Consider the following 16,180-nt stretch of genomic DNA (forward strand, 5'->3'; position numbering starts at 1 on the left):
AGGGGCTGAGCATTGCTTTGATAGAAGCTAAAAGAGGCTGAACATTCAAGATATCAGAGTGATAAATCCTTGTTTCTTTCTCATTTTCTATTTGTGGATCACATATTTTTGTTCTGTAATGGTTTGAGAAGGGATGCCCTGAAGCTAAAAAGAAATTAGTGATCTATACTGGTCAGAAACCACCATGAAGATAATGTGGGAAAGACTGGCGTCTCATTCTTAGGCATTGGTGAGGATAGGGTACAGCGTTGGAAAAATGTAACTAGTATCGGTCTTCATAATTATTTGGTTCATGACATCATGTAATTCTTATATTTGTCAAAAGAAAGAAAAGAAAAAAATTGTAAAAGATAAATTATTTGTATTAAGCGTGGGTTTCATGCTTGGGCCATTAGTCAAATAGATAAAGGCATCCATTGCATGCCTATATGGATTGTCATCAGTCAAAATTGTCATTGTCATTATGTAAAAAGACCCTATTGGGCTCTTAGATCAAAGAAAGAAATAATCTTTTTGTAATTAAATGTGTCTAGAGAGCTCCAAAAGGCAAGTTAGCCAGCCTGCTCACGTAGGTCTAGAGTGGGCATAAAGAGCCTCTTGGAAAGACTTTATATAAGAAGGTACATCGACCTCCTTGAAGTCTGAATTTGATCTGATCTACAGTCAAGAAAAAGGAGTACAAAGAGACTAGAAGAGTCGGGAAGGAAGAAGGGTAAGCTTGAAGGGTCAGATCTCTATTGCCTGGACAGATTACACGTGCATCTAGATATGGTTCAGGTCCAAAGTTGCAGAATAAGAGTGTAGATGTTGTTTATGGAAGGCAGGCTGGTCTACTTGGTCTTTGTGAGAGCCCTTGTCTACGTTTTGGTCTTGGAAGTTGTTAAAATTTGGGTACCAGAAGACAAGTGGTTCCCTAAGGCTTTGATCTTTGGCCCAATGTTTTAAGACTCCGACTCCGACTCCGAGGAGGATCGACTCCGACTCCGACTCCGAAACGGTAATGACTCGGCCGGCTCGATTTCAATGACTCGGTCGTTGTAAAAAATACATTAAATATTTATTTTTTTTATTAAAAAACATAATTTTAAATATTTTAAACATAATTTTAAAGATTTTCATTCATGTTTCCAAACACACAGCATTATAATATAGATGGAAGACAACATATGATCAAAGTAGGCTCTTTGCTTCTGTTCAATTTGTACATTAAACCTTGACTGTCAATCTTGACATTGTCACTAAACTATACAACAACCATTGTTGCCCTCGACACAAACACTGCAATGCTCACGAATGAATATGCAATAGGGAGCTCATGGCGCAGTTGCTAAATCAACTATGCCACGCTGCTTTCAATCTTACACTGCTGCACTGGTGCCGAAAGGATGTATCAACAAATATGCTGTGAGCAGTGAGGCTCAGAGCTAGATGTCTTAGGTCAGCTCTATGACCTTGAAAATATCTCAACCTCTGCCCAAGGAGGCTTACTGGCATGCGTCTTATAGCTGCTCAGATATAGCAATGAAGCACCTTCCAGAGTGCTACAACAATGATGAAACATAAACCTTTACTGCCCCCTATCTTAGAATGAAGGACTGTTGATGAAGTAAGCCAGGACTCATAACCTTAAAATGACCTCGGAATATCTGTCTGAAAGAGCAAAAGATGATGATCAATGTAGGACAATGGTTCACATCAAATTCGAATCCTCATAATACAGTGCCTTTCCAAAACACACCAAATTTTGGAAGATAAATTATCAAATGACACTGTACTTGCAGTCACAAGTATGGGTATGACAGAGCAGTTTATAAAACAGGAGGCAAGGTGGGAAAAATGCTTCTGTTTGTAAAGTCTGAGGTTTTCTTCATGTCAGTCCAAGACATATCTAAAGTAAAATTTCATGCTTAATACAATTGCACTTGTTACTTACAACTCAGTGATTTATTTCTTCCTTACAGAAGTGTAGGTCTTTGATAAATAAGAAATCTCTTTCCCTTTGTTTGAAAGAAGAATGGCAATTCCATGAAAACACTTGTGCTGGCCTGTGAATTATGCTGAATGGAAATGGATCGTGGAAAGGGATTGAAAAGGGATTGAAAGGTTCTAAGTTATACCCCATTATGTTTGAAGTGTATTTTTTATTGATTAATTGTTTGTCATGTCACTGAAAGTTTGGCCTAGAATATGTAAATGAACTCCTGATCATGAGACCAATTCCAATTTCCGATGATGATAACCTTACTATAGACAAAGACATATTCTTCTACAAATCTTCAACTTCAGTCAATAAGAGGAATGCTACTACATACAGTGCCTCTGTCTTTTCACTTAGAATCATCAAGACTCACAACTGCAATGTGAATACCCTTACTGCAAACCAATGAAACATGAACCTCTCACTGCTGCAATATAAGCCACTGAACCTTACACTGTCAGAAGGTGCCTACCATTAATTTCTAACTGCTACTATTGGAGGCACTGCTGAAGTAATGATTGATGACCGAGTCAAATTGGATCCGGTCGGGTTGACCGAGTCACACATGACTCGGCCGAGTCATTCAATGACTCGGCCAAGTCATGTGTGACTCGGTCAACCGGACCGGTTACTTGGCCGGGTCACTCCTCCAGCAATCGACTCGGCCGTTTCGGTTTCGAAACGGCCAATTTGTAAAACACTGCTTTGGCCTAGGGGAAAGTGTCCAAATTTATTTTTTACTTTTCTCCTAAAGTAACTTTATAAATGGTAAAGTTACATTCTAATTTAAAGGTGACTTTATTAAATTCAATGAAGAATTAGAAAGTGAAAAAAGTGACTATGGAAATAAAGGGCTAAGTGGGTCTTAATTTAAGTGGGTGAGTTAAAAAATAGAAAGTGAGAATTAAATGCACATTTATTTTCATCCCTAGATCTAAATGAATCTCAGCCATTAGATCTTAGGGTAACCCAAAAGGTAATTTAGAGAATAAAAGGGGAAGAGAAGAGGAAAAGATAAATTCATTCTTTCATGAGCATTTGAGAGAAAGAGAAGAGAGAGCAAGGACAAAATTTTTGAGCAGTAAGGAAGTGAAGGAAAGCAGCAAGAAGACATTTCAGCAAATATGGGCAGCAGCATTTATTGGCATGCATCCCAAGGCAAAATTGTACAACATGAGAAAGGCATAGATATCGAAAATTAGGGACAGCACAGAAATCGAGGAAGAGGGACAAAAGCAATGGCACGAATTTTGAGGCAAGCTTGGGCACAAATTTCAAAGTAGACGTGCTACTGAAATCCATACGATCCGTACAAGAAGTTTTAGGCACATTTTTCGAGGCTGGTCATATAGCATTTAATGTTGTTTTATTACTGGAAAATTTTTGTCTTGGTTGTTTGCTGATTAACACGATTTTCAAGGCAAAGTTCAAGCACGAAATCGAGATAAGTTGTAATTTGTGGTTGCTGGAATTTTCACTGTGTATTTCAGTTTCTCTGTAAAAGGATCTTCAGAAATAAAAAAGAGCTCTCAAACTGGTTGTCCCCAAAAGTTGTAGAAGGTTTTTCCAGGGTCACATTGACAAAAAACCACTGTGTTATTTTCTGTGTGTGGCTGTCATAATTTTGCTATGTTTTATTTCTACAATTTCGACAGAGGTGAAATCTCTAAATTTGTGTTTTCAGAAAAATATTGTCATTTCTAAATTTTAGAAATTTTATCATGCTTAGATCTAAAACTAAATGCATGGATTGATAAGGAAAACTAATAGCCGGAGTGGGGGTTGAAATTTCTTCATGGTATCGGAGCTTGGTTGGTTAAAAAGTGTAGTTTGGGACAACAAAGTGAAAATTACAGCACGTTGATTTTTACACAGAAAACAAAACCTTTACCACAGATTTGAAAATTTCAGTTTGGTAGGACAGTGAAACATGTCTTTGGGTTTGACAGTTGAAGACACGTTGGATTGGTAGAACAGCTATAGTGCATGGAAGAAGAGAATCCATAACATCTTTGAGGACGCAGAAGTCTGGGGAATTATGATAAATACTACATAGAACCCAGTAGTAGTACCTGTTGACCCTGTACAGTTGACAGAGTTTAACAAAAAAAATGCTAAGGCAAAAATATTGATTCTGGAAAAAATCAAAGACCATGTCATTCCTCATGTGAAAAGAAAGACTTACGCACATGAGATGTGGATAGCCTTGACCAATATTTACCAGAGCTCAAATGAAAACAGAAAAATAGTCCGAAAGGAGAAACTAAAGGCCATTAAAACGGCTAAGATTGACAGTGCTATAGCATACCTCACAAAGATCACTTCAGTGAGAGATGAGTTGGCAGCCGTAGGTGAAATCATTGCACCCATTGAGTTGGTGAGGATTGCTTTGAATGGACTTCCCAAGACTTGGGAGAATTTTGTGGATGGCATTGTTGCACGGGAAAACCTTCCTGATTGGGAGAGGTTGTGGGATGATTGAATTCAGAATGAGATCAGAAAGAACCATCTTGGGGCAGCCAAACAGGTGGAGGAGGATGACAATGTGGCATTGTTAGCAAGAGGCAAGAAGGACAAAGTAAAGAAACAAGCTTCCAACAGTGGAGGCAAAGGCAAAGGCAAAGGTAAAGGCAAGCAGCAGAACAAGGAGAAGGACTATTCCAAAGTCAAATGTTGGAATTGTCAAAAGTTGGGACACTATGATGTTGTGTGTCCAAAGAAAAAAAACAAGAAAGGGAAAGACAAACCCATGGCAACTTTTGCAGAGATAGCGAACTTCTCAGAGAGCTTTGATCGAGAGTTTGGGTTCATAGCTAGTGAGGCCACTAGTGCAGGATCACCTGCCATATAGGTTCAAAGGGAGTGTGCATTCCCCGCTACTAGCAAAGTATTTTCAAGCATTTGGTATGTTGACAGGGGCGCTTCCCACCACATGACAGGAGTTGAAGAATACTTCTCAGAGCTTTTAGAGGGTGATACTGATATGGAGGTAGTACTTGGTGATGACATCATTGTTAGAGCAGTCGGTGTGGGGACATTGACATTTGATAAGGGATCCAAACCTCCCTTCAAAGTGTCAGATGTTCTATATGTGCCTGGAATGAAGAAGAACATGACATCCGTCTCAGCACTTGAGGATAGAGGGTATGATGTGTTGTTTAGGAGAGGGCAGGTGCTTATATATCCTAAGGGAACTCCAGTTTCTTCAGCTAGAGAGATTGGTGTGCGCCATGCCAAGGTGTACAAGTTCTCATTCCAGCCCCTGATGGCATTGAGTAACAACGCCCGAGATAGGACCGATAGCAGATCTAGCAGTTCAGAGTTATGTGAGATTTGGCACCGCAGGATGGGGCACATGTATCACGGGGCCTTGAGTACATTGCGGGAGATCACCACTGGTGTGCCAGATTTCAGTTCCGATCACCTTGATGTATGCAGAGGATGTGATATGGGGAAGTTTGTCAGATCCCCTTTTCCCCGCAGTGACAGCAGATCGATCGGGATCCTTGACTTTATTCATATCGATGTGAGTGGTCAGATGTCTCATGTATCCTTGAGTGGCTATGAGTACTATGTTTTGTTCATTGATGACCACACCAGGAAGACTTGGATTTATTTCTTGAAGACCAAGAGTGAGGTCTTCAAACGGTTTCAAGAGTTCAAAGCTCTTGTGGAGACCCAAAAGGTAGGAAGATCAAGGTCCTTAGGTCGGACAATGGAGGGGAGTATAACCTTGGTGAGTTTGTTGATTTTTGTGCTGAGGCGGGCATTAAGAGGGAGTTCACAGTTCCATACTACCCACAGCAGAATGGAGTTGCAGAGAGAAAGAACAGATCCATTACAAGGGCTGCCAAAGCCATGCTTCATGATCAGGGGTTACCTTTATTTTTGTGGGCAAAGGCTTGCAACACTGTTGTGTACTTGCAAAACAGGAGTCCACATCGTGGCTTCGGGAATGTGACTTCGGAGGAGGCTTTTTCTAGGAAGAAACCTGATGTTGGGCACTTTCGTATCTTTGGGTGCCTTACATATTCCTATGTCCCCAAGGAGAACAGGGCCAAGCTAGAGCCCATTGCAAACAAGGGCATCTTTGTGGTTGTTAGGGAGACCTCGAAAGCTTATCGGATTTATATTCCTGTGCACAAGAAAGTGGTTGTCAGGCGGGATGTGAAGTTCGAAGAAGAGAGATTTTTCAGGAGGTCAAAGGAGTTAGAGTATCCAGAGTCACTAGACCCTCAGGAGCAGCTGAGTCAGTCATAGGGATCCAGTGGTCAGGGATCAGGAGGTACATCGATTACAGTGTCAGGTCCATCAGTGAGCAGTGGCTCTCAAAGTCAGGCGGGTGGTTCTTCGGGCAACATGTAGGGCAGTCCACAGAGCAGTTCAGAAGGTAGTCCACTAATGGACAGTTCGCACGGTACTTCAGCGTCTACAGGCACAAATTCAGGCATGAGGTTAGTTAGCAGGCCTTCAAGAGTTCATGCTTCTGATAATGATGAGGATTTTTTCACTCTGGTGGGAGAAGTATGCTCAAGGAAGAGGAAGCCCAAGTGGCTTAAAGATACCTTGCGCGAGGCCACATCAGTTGCTAGGCCAAAGAGACAGGTTAGAGAGAGTAAACCACCTGAGCGGTTTTGTATTTACATGGCATTGGTAACAAGCATTGTTGACTCCGAGCCTTCTAGTTATGCGGAGAGAGTCCACGATGGAGGAGTATTCTTCTATCATGAAGAACGATGTTTGGGAGGTAGTGCCGAGGCTTGAAGGTAAATCAGTTGTTACTTTCAAATGGCTCTACAAGATAAAGCATGTTGCAAATGGCAGCATCGAGAAGTTCAAAGCTCGATTTGTGGCGAGAGGGTTCTCACAGGTAGAGGTAGTTGACTATGAGCAGACCTTCACTCGTAGCTCGGTATACATCTATTCGCTCCATTATATCGATTACAGCAGAGATGGGTTGGAAGATCCACCAGATGGATGTGAAGACCGCATTTCACAATGGCTTCATTCAAGAGGATGTTTATATTGAGCAGCCGCAGGGCTTTGACGTGCATGGGAAGGAGTCCCATGTATGCAGATTGAAAAAGGCACTCTATGCCCTGAAGCAAGCTCCTAGAGCTTGGTACTCTAGGATTGATACATATTTGCAGCAGTTGGGTTTCACAAAAAGTGAGGTTGATCCGAACATATACTTCATTATGGTGGGTGAGGAACCTCTTATTTTGGTGTTGTATGTAGATGACTTGATCATCACTGGTGCAAAGAGACTCATTGAGGGTTGCAAGAGAGATCTTGCTTCAGAGTTTGAGATGAAGGATATCGGCTTGATGCATTATTTTCTGGGATTGGAGGTGTGACAAGAGGAGGGGAATTTCTTCCTGGGACAAGGGAAGTACATTGTGGAAATTCTTAGTAGATTTCACATGGAAGACTGCAAACCCATGTCTACACCTATGATCACTAACTAGAAAAAGCTTCAGGCTTCTAATTCCAAGTTGGTGGATCCTACTCTATACAGACAACTAATTGGTTGTTTGATGTATTTGGTCAACACTCTACCAGATATATGTTTTGCAGTTAACATTACGAGTCAGTTCATGTGTTGTATGTTGATGACATGATCATCACTCGTGCAGAGAGACTCATTGAGGGTTGCAAGAGAGATCTTGCTTCAGAGTTTGAGATGAAGGATATCGGCTTGATGCATTATTTTCTGGAATTGGAGGTGTCGCAGGAGGAGGGGCATTTCTTCCTGGGACAAGGGAAGTATATTGTGGATATTGTTAGCAGATTTCACATGGAGGACTGCAAACCCATGTCTACACCTATGATCACTACCTCGAAGAAGCTTCACGCTTCTAATTCCGAGTTGGTGGATCCTACTCTATACAGACCACTGATTGGTTGTTTGATGTATTTGGTCAACACTCGACCAGATATATGTTTTGCAATTAACACTATGAGTCAGTTCATGTGTGAGCCAAGGAGAGTGCACTGGGTGGCTGCAAAACACATTCTTCATTACTTGCAGGGGACTGTGGATTTTGGTCTCGATTATAGACAGGGTGATGGAGTCAGACTGGCAGGGTACACAGATTCAGATTGGGCAGGTTGGGATTCAGATAGGAAGAGTTCTTCTGGGTGTTGTTTTGGGTTGGGTTCAACAGTTGTGTTGTGGATCAGCCGGAAACAACAGTCAGTTGCATTGAGCTCAGCCGAGGCAGAGTATATGGCTGCTAGTTTGGCTAGTTGTGAGGCCATATGGCTTCGCAAGATGTTGTTTGGTCTATTTGGTCAGGCATTAAGACCTTCAGTAATTTACTGTGATAATCAGAGTTGCATAAAACTCACGGAGAATCCAATTTTTCATGATAGGTCAAAGCATATTGAGATCAAGTATCACTTCATTAGAGACTGTTCAAAAGGGAGTTTTCAAGCCTAAGTACATTTCCACAAATGAGCAGGTAGCGGACAATTTCACCAAAGCCTTACCACGGGGCAAGCATGTCTACTTCAGAGACTAGATGGGAGTGGTGAGAAACACTTTCCTCGGTAAGAGGGAGTGTTCAAATTTGGGTACCAGAGGACAAGTGGTTCCCTAAAGCTTTGATCTTTGGCCTAGGGAAAAGTATCCAAATTTATTTTTTACTTTTCTCCTAAAGTGACTTTATAAGTGGTAAAGTCAATTTAATTTAAAAGTGACTTTATAAGTCGTAAAGTTACATTCTTATTTAAAAGTGACTTTATAAGTGGAAAAGTTACATTCTAATTTAAAGATGACTTTATTAAAGTCAATGAAGAATTAGAAAGTGAAAAAAGTGACTATGGAAATAAAAGGCTAAGTGAGTCTTTATTTAAGTGGGTGAGTTAAAAAATAGAAAGTGAGAATTAAATGCACATTTATTCTCATCCCTAAATCTGAATGAATCTTAGCCATTAGATCTTAAGGTAACCCAAAAGGTCATTTAGAAAATAAAAGGAGAAGAGAAGAAGAAAAGACCAATTCATTCTTTCATGAGCATTTGAGAGAAAAAGAAGAGAGAGCAAGGAGAAAATTTATGAGCAGTGAAGGAGAGCAGCAAGAAGACATTTCAGCAAATCTGGGCAGCAGCATTTACTGGCACGCATCACAAGGCAAAACCGTACAACAAGAGAAAGGCACAGATATCGAGGAAGAGGGACAACACATAAATCGGGGACGAGGGATAGCAGCAAGGGCACAACTTTCGAGGTAGATTTGGGCACAAATTTTGAGGCAATTGTATTGCTGAAATCCGTATGGTCCGTACAGTCCATACAGCAAGTTCTGTGCACGTTTTTCGAGGCTGGCCATACAGCGTTTAATGTTGTTTATCGCTGGAAAATTTTTGTTTTCGCTGTTCGCTGATTGGCATGATTTTCGAGGTGGAGTTCAAGCACGAAAATCGAGATAAGTTGTAATTTGTGGTTGCTGGAATTTTTACTGTGTATTTCAGTTTCTTTGTAAAAGTATTTTCAGAAATAAAGAAGAGCTCTCAAACTGGTTTTCCCCAAGAGTTGTAGGGGGTTTTTCCAAGGTTACATTGACCAAAAATCACTGTGTTATTTTCAATGTGTGGCTGTCATAATTTTGTTGTGTTTTATTTCTGCAATTTCAGCAGTTGTGAAATCTCTAAATTTGTGTTTTCAGAAAAATATTGTCATTTCCAGATTTTAGAATTTTTATCATGCTTGGATTTAAAACTAAATGCTTGGAGTGATAAAGAAAACTGATAACCGGAGTGGGGGTTGAAATTTCTTCAGAAGTCTCCTTTGAAGTTAATAAGAAGAAAAATTATTCTGGGTTTTCCCCTTTAGAGGGGTTTTGCCCCGGCTTGGAGTCTATATCTTGTGTTCATGTGATCTCTATTGTTGTGGCATTTATTTGATGATGAACACATAAGCATAATAATCAAAAGAATATCTTAATATCACAAGAAAATGTCAAGTAAAGGAAAATGTAAAGAGAAATATGTTGCCCTAATTCATTTTCCAACATAAGGTTCTCTTCCTAGCTATTTCCTTTCTTCCAGGTATTGCTACAAACTTCGCTAAACTACTTGTAGTTTTATATTAAACCAAATGAACACCTTATAAGGGATTGGGAGTGGTTAGCAACCAAGGTGGAAAGAAGGCTCTCAATTTGGTACAATAATATGGTTATCAAGCAAAGGAGAATTTATCCGAACCAATTCAATTTTGGATGTCATCCCAGTGTATTGGATGTATCGGCTTTCATTCCAAAGGGGCACATAGAAATATATGTATATTGCAAACTTGAATTGTGACATGAGGTTATGAGCTTGAGCTATGGGCTTAGTCAATGGACATGAGCTTCGATGAGGTTTGCCTAACCTCAAAAAAAAAAAGGTTGCCGAATTTTGAACCTGAACGTTTAAGTTTGACAAATCTTGTGACATAGATGTGGGAGGCATTCTTCCCTAAAAGGGGTACTTCTGGGTGTCCCCCTCAGAAAAGTGGTGTTTCTATGTGTCACCCCATGAAAAGGGGATTTCTAGGCATCCCACAACCCACCCATCCCCCCCCCCATAAAAAATAATAATAATCATGATAATAATAATTAAAGAAATTTGCCTATAAAGGCTTTAAAAAAATGAAAACAAGTAAAAATTAAAATAAAATAAAATAAAAAAAATATATATATATATATATAACCCTACCCTCACCCATGTGGCATAGAATAGACGGTGATAGGGTGTTTTATTAAGGCGTCAATGGTGTAAAGGTCATCTGTTCAAAACTCTGTGAGAAAAAATCTAAGCATGCTAAGCACTGGTGTGGCCCAGGTTCGGTGCGATCTCTAGGTGATTTTGATGGAATATATGCCCCTAGGTCGCAGGTACTCAAGCCGCAGGTTAGTCATGCTAGTCATCTCAGGACTCATACGACTAGCAAACAAATATATATATAACCCTACCCTCACGGACGAATTGTCAATATCGGATGGAGTTTCTGAGAACCCGAGTGATGGAAGAGACGGCCAGGGTTTCATTGGGAGGTAGCACAGAAGCTTTGACTCATCTCATGCCGAATTGAACAAACGAAGGTCAAGGGCATCTTCGTAAGGTGTAGGGACCTTCGTAAGGTGCAGGGACCTTCGCAAGGTGCAAGGACCAGATCTGTCTAGATCAACAACCTCTTCAGATCTGAAGAAGCTGTCTAGTTTTCCATACGCTAAAGGAGAAGCACCATGCAGATCGGTGAGACGACCCGCGACAACTGTCAAGATTTTTCCTTGGGCGTGGATCTAGCAGAAAATTCATGGCCAAAATCGTTGGAGCCGGTGTCTATCCTCCCGTAGAGGGTCCAAATCAAATGATATTGTAGCATGAGGTTGGAACAGAGCTGCATGAGCAAGTTTGTGATGGATCGACTCTCTACTCCAGCGAATCGGAGGGTAAATTAAGGCACGTCTCCTGCCCATGATGTTGAAACCTTCACAATGCCACTTAGAACAGTCCTCCGGCATAAATCCGACTCCTGACAAACAAATCTATACACAAAAGAGATCGGTTTGAAACACAAAACACCCTTTCAAGTTTTCATCAAATCTCCAAATGGGAAATCACATCTCATATGGGTTCTAGCATCTAATTGTGTATCAAGGATGAAGCAGCATATTTTTCATAAACTGGGCTATCCGACATACCTACAGAATCTAATCTACGGAGGAAAAACGACGCAAGACAACCGAAGCATTCCAGAATACATTGTCCGATCATCCTTTTTATTTTGTTTTCTTCTTGAATGCGTACGAAAAGAAATCACTTAAGGTTGTGGATGACAAATAGCCCTAACAATGAGAATGGTTGCTAAACATTGTAGATTTGCAGCAAATGATAGAAACAAAACCTGCCAAAGCCCTAATCTATGCCACAATCATAGTTAAACAGTGAAATGGAATAGTAAAATAAGCGCAAGTAACTCCAATAATCCAATGGAAACCAGATATATAAAGAATATATTTTATTAAACAACACCTATGAAGGGAACAAATAATGTAACCAATCCCCCTCTAAGGTATGGGCTCTTGGATATCCTCAAATGTATTCAAGCTTTCATAGAGTCTCTCTCCTCTATAATGTGTAAACCCAGCAAATAAAATGTTTGAGCTCAATGAGAACTTAAATGGAAAAGAAAATGGTGAGCGATAGTGATAATAATCAGAGCTGCAACAATGAGTGCAACAATGAAAATAATCGAAAGTAAATAATGAATGGAAAACCCTTCTATTTATAACAAAATATCAAGTTATCCTCGAATAATGAGCAATAATAAAATATGATTAACCCCATTCTAGAAATAACCATTTGAAATATTTTATTATATTTGGTTACAGGGAAAAAGTATTTAAACTTTTATTTAGAAATAATAAATAAATAAATGATTTATTTATCATCTCAAGAAATATGGTTAAGGAATAGTAGACAAATAATGATTTATTTTATAATTCCTAAGGGATTTGGTCAAACTTGACAAGGAATAATAACTAATTAGTTATTAATTAATTATTCCTAGAGAAAAATAAGATAATTAATGGTTTATCTATTGATTTCTCATAATTGGGTCAAATGTCACAAGGAATATTAATTAAACAATGGTTTAATTAATTAAACCCGTGAAGAATAATTAAATAAATCACAGGATAATTAAATAAATAATGATTTATTTAATTATTCTTCATGGGTTTAATTATAAATGAGTTAACAAATGTGGTTTATTAAGTAATTTTTCACAGTGAAAGCAATTTTACTATGGTAAAATTGGCCCTACATGTTGTACTTCGATCCATCTAATAAATTATGGCTAGATGATCATTTTTTTGTGATAACAAATTGCCCCCCCAACGTACGAGTGTTAGGAGCAAAATGTATGACCAAAGTATGTTGTAAGTGCACAATCACTAGACTACGAAGTGAACTCAAAGAGAGAGAGAGAGAGAGAGAGAGAGAGACCAATGGAGCTGAAGCGAAAGAGGATAGTGACAGAGGGGGCGAGACCAATGCAAGTCTCCTTTTATGTTGTGGTATTAGATCTCTATGAGGCGGGGAAGGCATACCTATACCCATCGAGATAACTTAGTTCAAAAATAATGATGCGCCCAGAAACATGAAACCGAGCAATGAAGTACATGTTGAATGGTACATGAAACGTTGGCATAAATGAGCCAAAAAATAATACAATGTGTCCCATATACATAATGTGCCTAGAAAAAACATGACCCAGGACTGAATACAATAAAATCTGAGTACATGAGTTATAATGACCCTTCCCTCAAAAATGGGGGGTAGGGGGGGTAGAACAACCAAAGAAGCCTCGCTGAACAGGAAAGGGCTCTGCAAAATTGGATGGATCATTTGAAGGAGATACACATGCTATGAATGCTGCAAGCAGCAGGAACCAAACTCATCAAGTCAGCGGAACTGCATCTGAGGCTGTAGTATAACAGGAAGGCATCCAAGCATGTGGGGGGCTACCTGAAGGGCCACCCCCTCATGAGGTCTGAAACATCTCACACACACCCGGGAATCACTAGTACAATCTGTTGCATCAATGAACCATGAAGTGTATGAATCACGAGCATGAAACAATCAAGTCAAAGTACAATGATGATTCCCATTGCTTGATCCAAGGCATCGAACGAGAGTGGAAGATGGAACCAAGATACATTGCCCTCTAGGCCATTCTTTTGGAATAGATATGTTGATGTCGACAGAATAGGGTACACCATAGGTGAGGCAATGAGGATCCTCAACTAAGGCATGAGAGAAAATAGTAATGTGACTGATGGACTGACACCAGGACAATGGGAAAAATGGGACTGAGGGACAACTAGACGACTTCCCTTGTCAGAGCATAAAATGCATGGTTGACCTGGCAACCACTGACTCGACTCTGAAGGGGATGGTGGACAGTATGACTGAAGGGCCAAAATGGACAACACGGGATGAATGGTATGCAGCAATGGATGGAATACTATGATATGATACAATAGTGATAGTAGTTGATGAGAGTTGGCCAATGGTGATGAAGATTCGTGAACTGAGCTAAGGTTTGGTCGCAATGTGTGACAGAAAAAATTGTTGTTTTTCCTATAAAAGGGTGCTTTCCCTTCAATTTGAGAGGAGGAGAAGGCCCTAAATCTTGTGGAGATCGTAGGAGACAAACCGACCCGTCGAAATCAGGATTTGCGCCTTTCAGGCAAGTGGCCTTACTTGTCTAAACATGGCCTTAATGCTTCGTGAAAAGATGGTTCCTAATGAAGAATTAAGGGAAGAGGAAAATGAAAATGAACTACTAGAGGATGTCTAGAATCATCCTCACCCACTAAGTCAAACATGGGGACTATATGGCTCGTCGAAGAGGCCGGTAGGACAAACTATCCAAGGAATGGGAGGATAATCGACCATAACTAGATACGGTGGTGATCTAGGTCGAGACTTATGTTAATCAATTGAGAAGATGACCAAGGGAAAACCATCATGCTCGCAAGCATATGTGATGGAGGGGATTGATTTGGTATGCAAAGGCAGGAATGATGCCCCCTAGCAGGAGGAGTTTGTGGAGCGCCATTGCGTTCCGAGTGCTCGAAAAAGGGATTCAAGCATCTCGGTCCAACTTGGCACAAGATACTCCAAAGGATGATAATGAGATGTAGGGGCCTATGTGCCCCTAGTATGCTATGGGCATACCGTATGTATTTAGAGTGGGGAGAAAACTTCTGGGTTCGCAAATATGGCAGTAAGTACGCACAATGGTACATATCATCCTAAGGGTAATCAAGGGTAGTCATGGCTTCCATGATGTCCTCATTGGAATGGAAGATCGGAGGACTAGAGGAAGATTGACTACATGATGCGGCGGCAGGACCTAGTGCATCATCCTGAGAAAGAAGGTACACATACACATCATCTGGAATGGTAGACGACGAGCTAGTAGATGGAAAATCTACTGATGTTGAGACCTAGGTTTCCAACGAAGGAGGTTCGATAGAGGCACGCATAGAAACCTCAAAAAGGTTTGTCTGCGAGGAACTCAAGGATGACGACAGGTAAAGGATATGGATCGTGGAGTCCATCATCTCGACATCGGGGGGAGGGATCACGATGGTGGGACCAGAATCCCCCTATTTTGGGGTACCAGAATCCACAAGTAGATGAGTAGGCGATCGACTACGAGTGGCCTCGTATTCGCAAAGCACTAGACGACAATCACGAAATTCGTCGAGACGAGGGCAGCAATGGGAATAGTGACCATAATGATCGCACAAATCACCCTTGTGATTTGTGCGCAATGTTTTGAGTTTCTTCGCTGGTCCCAGTAAGGTAACATGGACCTCAGGGATATTTGACTCAGGGAACGTTTCATGAACCAAAGGTTTGAGATGAGGAAGTTCAAGACAATTATTGGTGACATGCCCAACAACCTCACACAAAGCTCATGGAGGTGTCGGCTTTGGAGCTTTGGGAGCTGGAGGTGCTTGGGGAGCCTTGTCCTTAAGTTCCTTCCTCTTGGCTTTGACCCCCTATCCGAATGCTTTCCCAATAGGACTGGGTTCCTGTTGAGGTTGTTGTGGAACTGAAGCAGCGACAAAGGGTCATAGCGACTGGTTGAATTGGGGTCAAAGCATGATATGTTCTGAACTAACTAGGCGAAGTGTTCGCACAGTGATCAATGTACCACACTGGGATCCCCAAAATCATATTAGGGAAGACCAACGAAGCCATGACATGGACATAAAAGATTCCCAGAGGAGGAAACAAGAAAGGTATATGTCCTACAGGGTAATGTCTCGGCGGAACAACCTCTAGATGGTTGAGACCTGGAGGAATATTTCCTGGTGGGAACAAAGGGGAGGCACCCACAAAAGGGGGAGGTCCTGGGGGTGAATCTGGATGGCTCGATTGAGATGGTAACCACAGGGTGCTAAGGAGATGGTTGTGGATCACATGTACCAAACTGCTTTTGAGCAGCCTGTGACACTTATAACATGCAAACACTCAAAGAGCTAGGCTCGGAGATGGGAGGGGTGGACCGAGGAAAGCACCCAATAATGAGGAATCTTTGTAGACTCCAGGTGAGTGGGAGAGGTATAAGACTGCTTATCAAACATCGACGATATAATGGACTCAGGGGAGGTCAAAGATGGCGACTCATAGTATG

The 16,180-nt window shown here is 40.9% G+C and overlaps 1 protein-coding gene across 6 annotated transcripts in view; it reads right to left on the reverse strand.

Moving 5' to 3' along the window:
* The window catches only part of LOC149262963 (protein VAC14 homolog), a 194,730-nt gene that overhangs the window by 14,630 nt on the left and 163,920 nt on the right, over positions 1 to 16,180 (reverse strand). Inside the window, exon 19 of one of the 6 annotated variants that reach the window (XM_089425523.1) lies at positions 1,083 to 1,650. The exons of the other annotated variants lie outside the window; for them this stretch is intronic. Within the exon in view, the coding sequence (XP_089281649.1) occupies positions 1,627 to 1,650 (24 nt within the window). The 3' untranslated portion in view covers positions 1,083 to 1,626. Of the gene's footprint in view, positions 1 to 1,082; positions 1,651 to 16,180 lie in introns of those variants that run through there. 6 annotated transcript variants of the gene reach the window in all.

The sequence above is a fragment of the Pinus tabuliformis genome, chromosome 6, assembly GCF_031772625.1.
Source record: "Pinus tabuliformis cultivar Carrire ecotype Pingquan chromosome 6, CPIR1, whole genome shotgun sequence".
NCBI lineage: Eukaryota > Viridiplantae > Streptophyta > Pinopsida > Pinales > Pinaceae > Pinus > Pinus tabuliformis.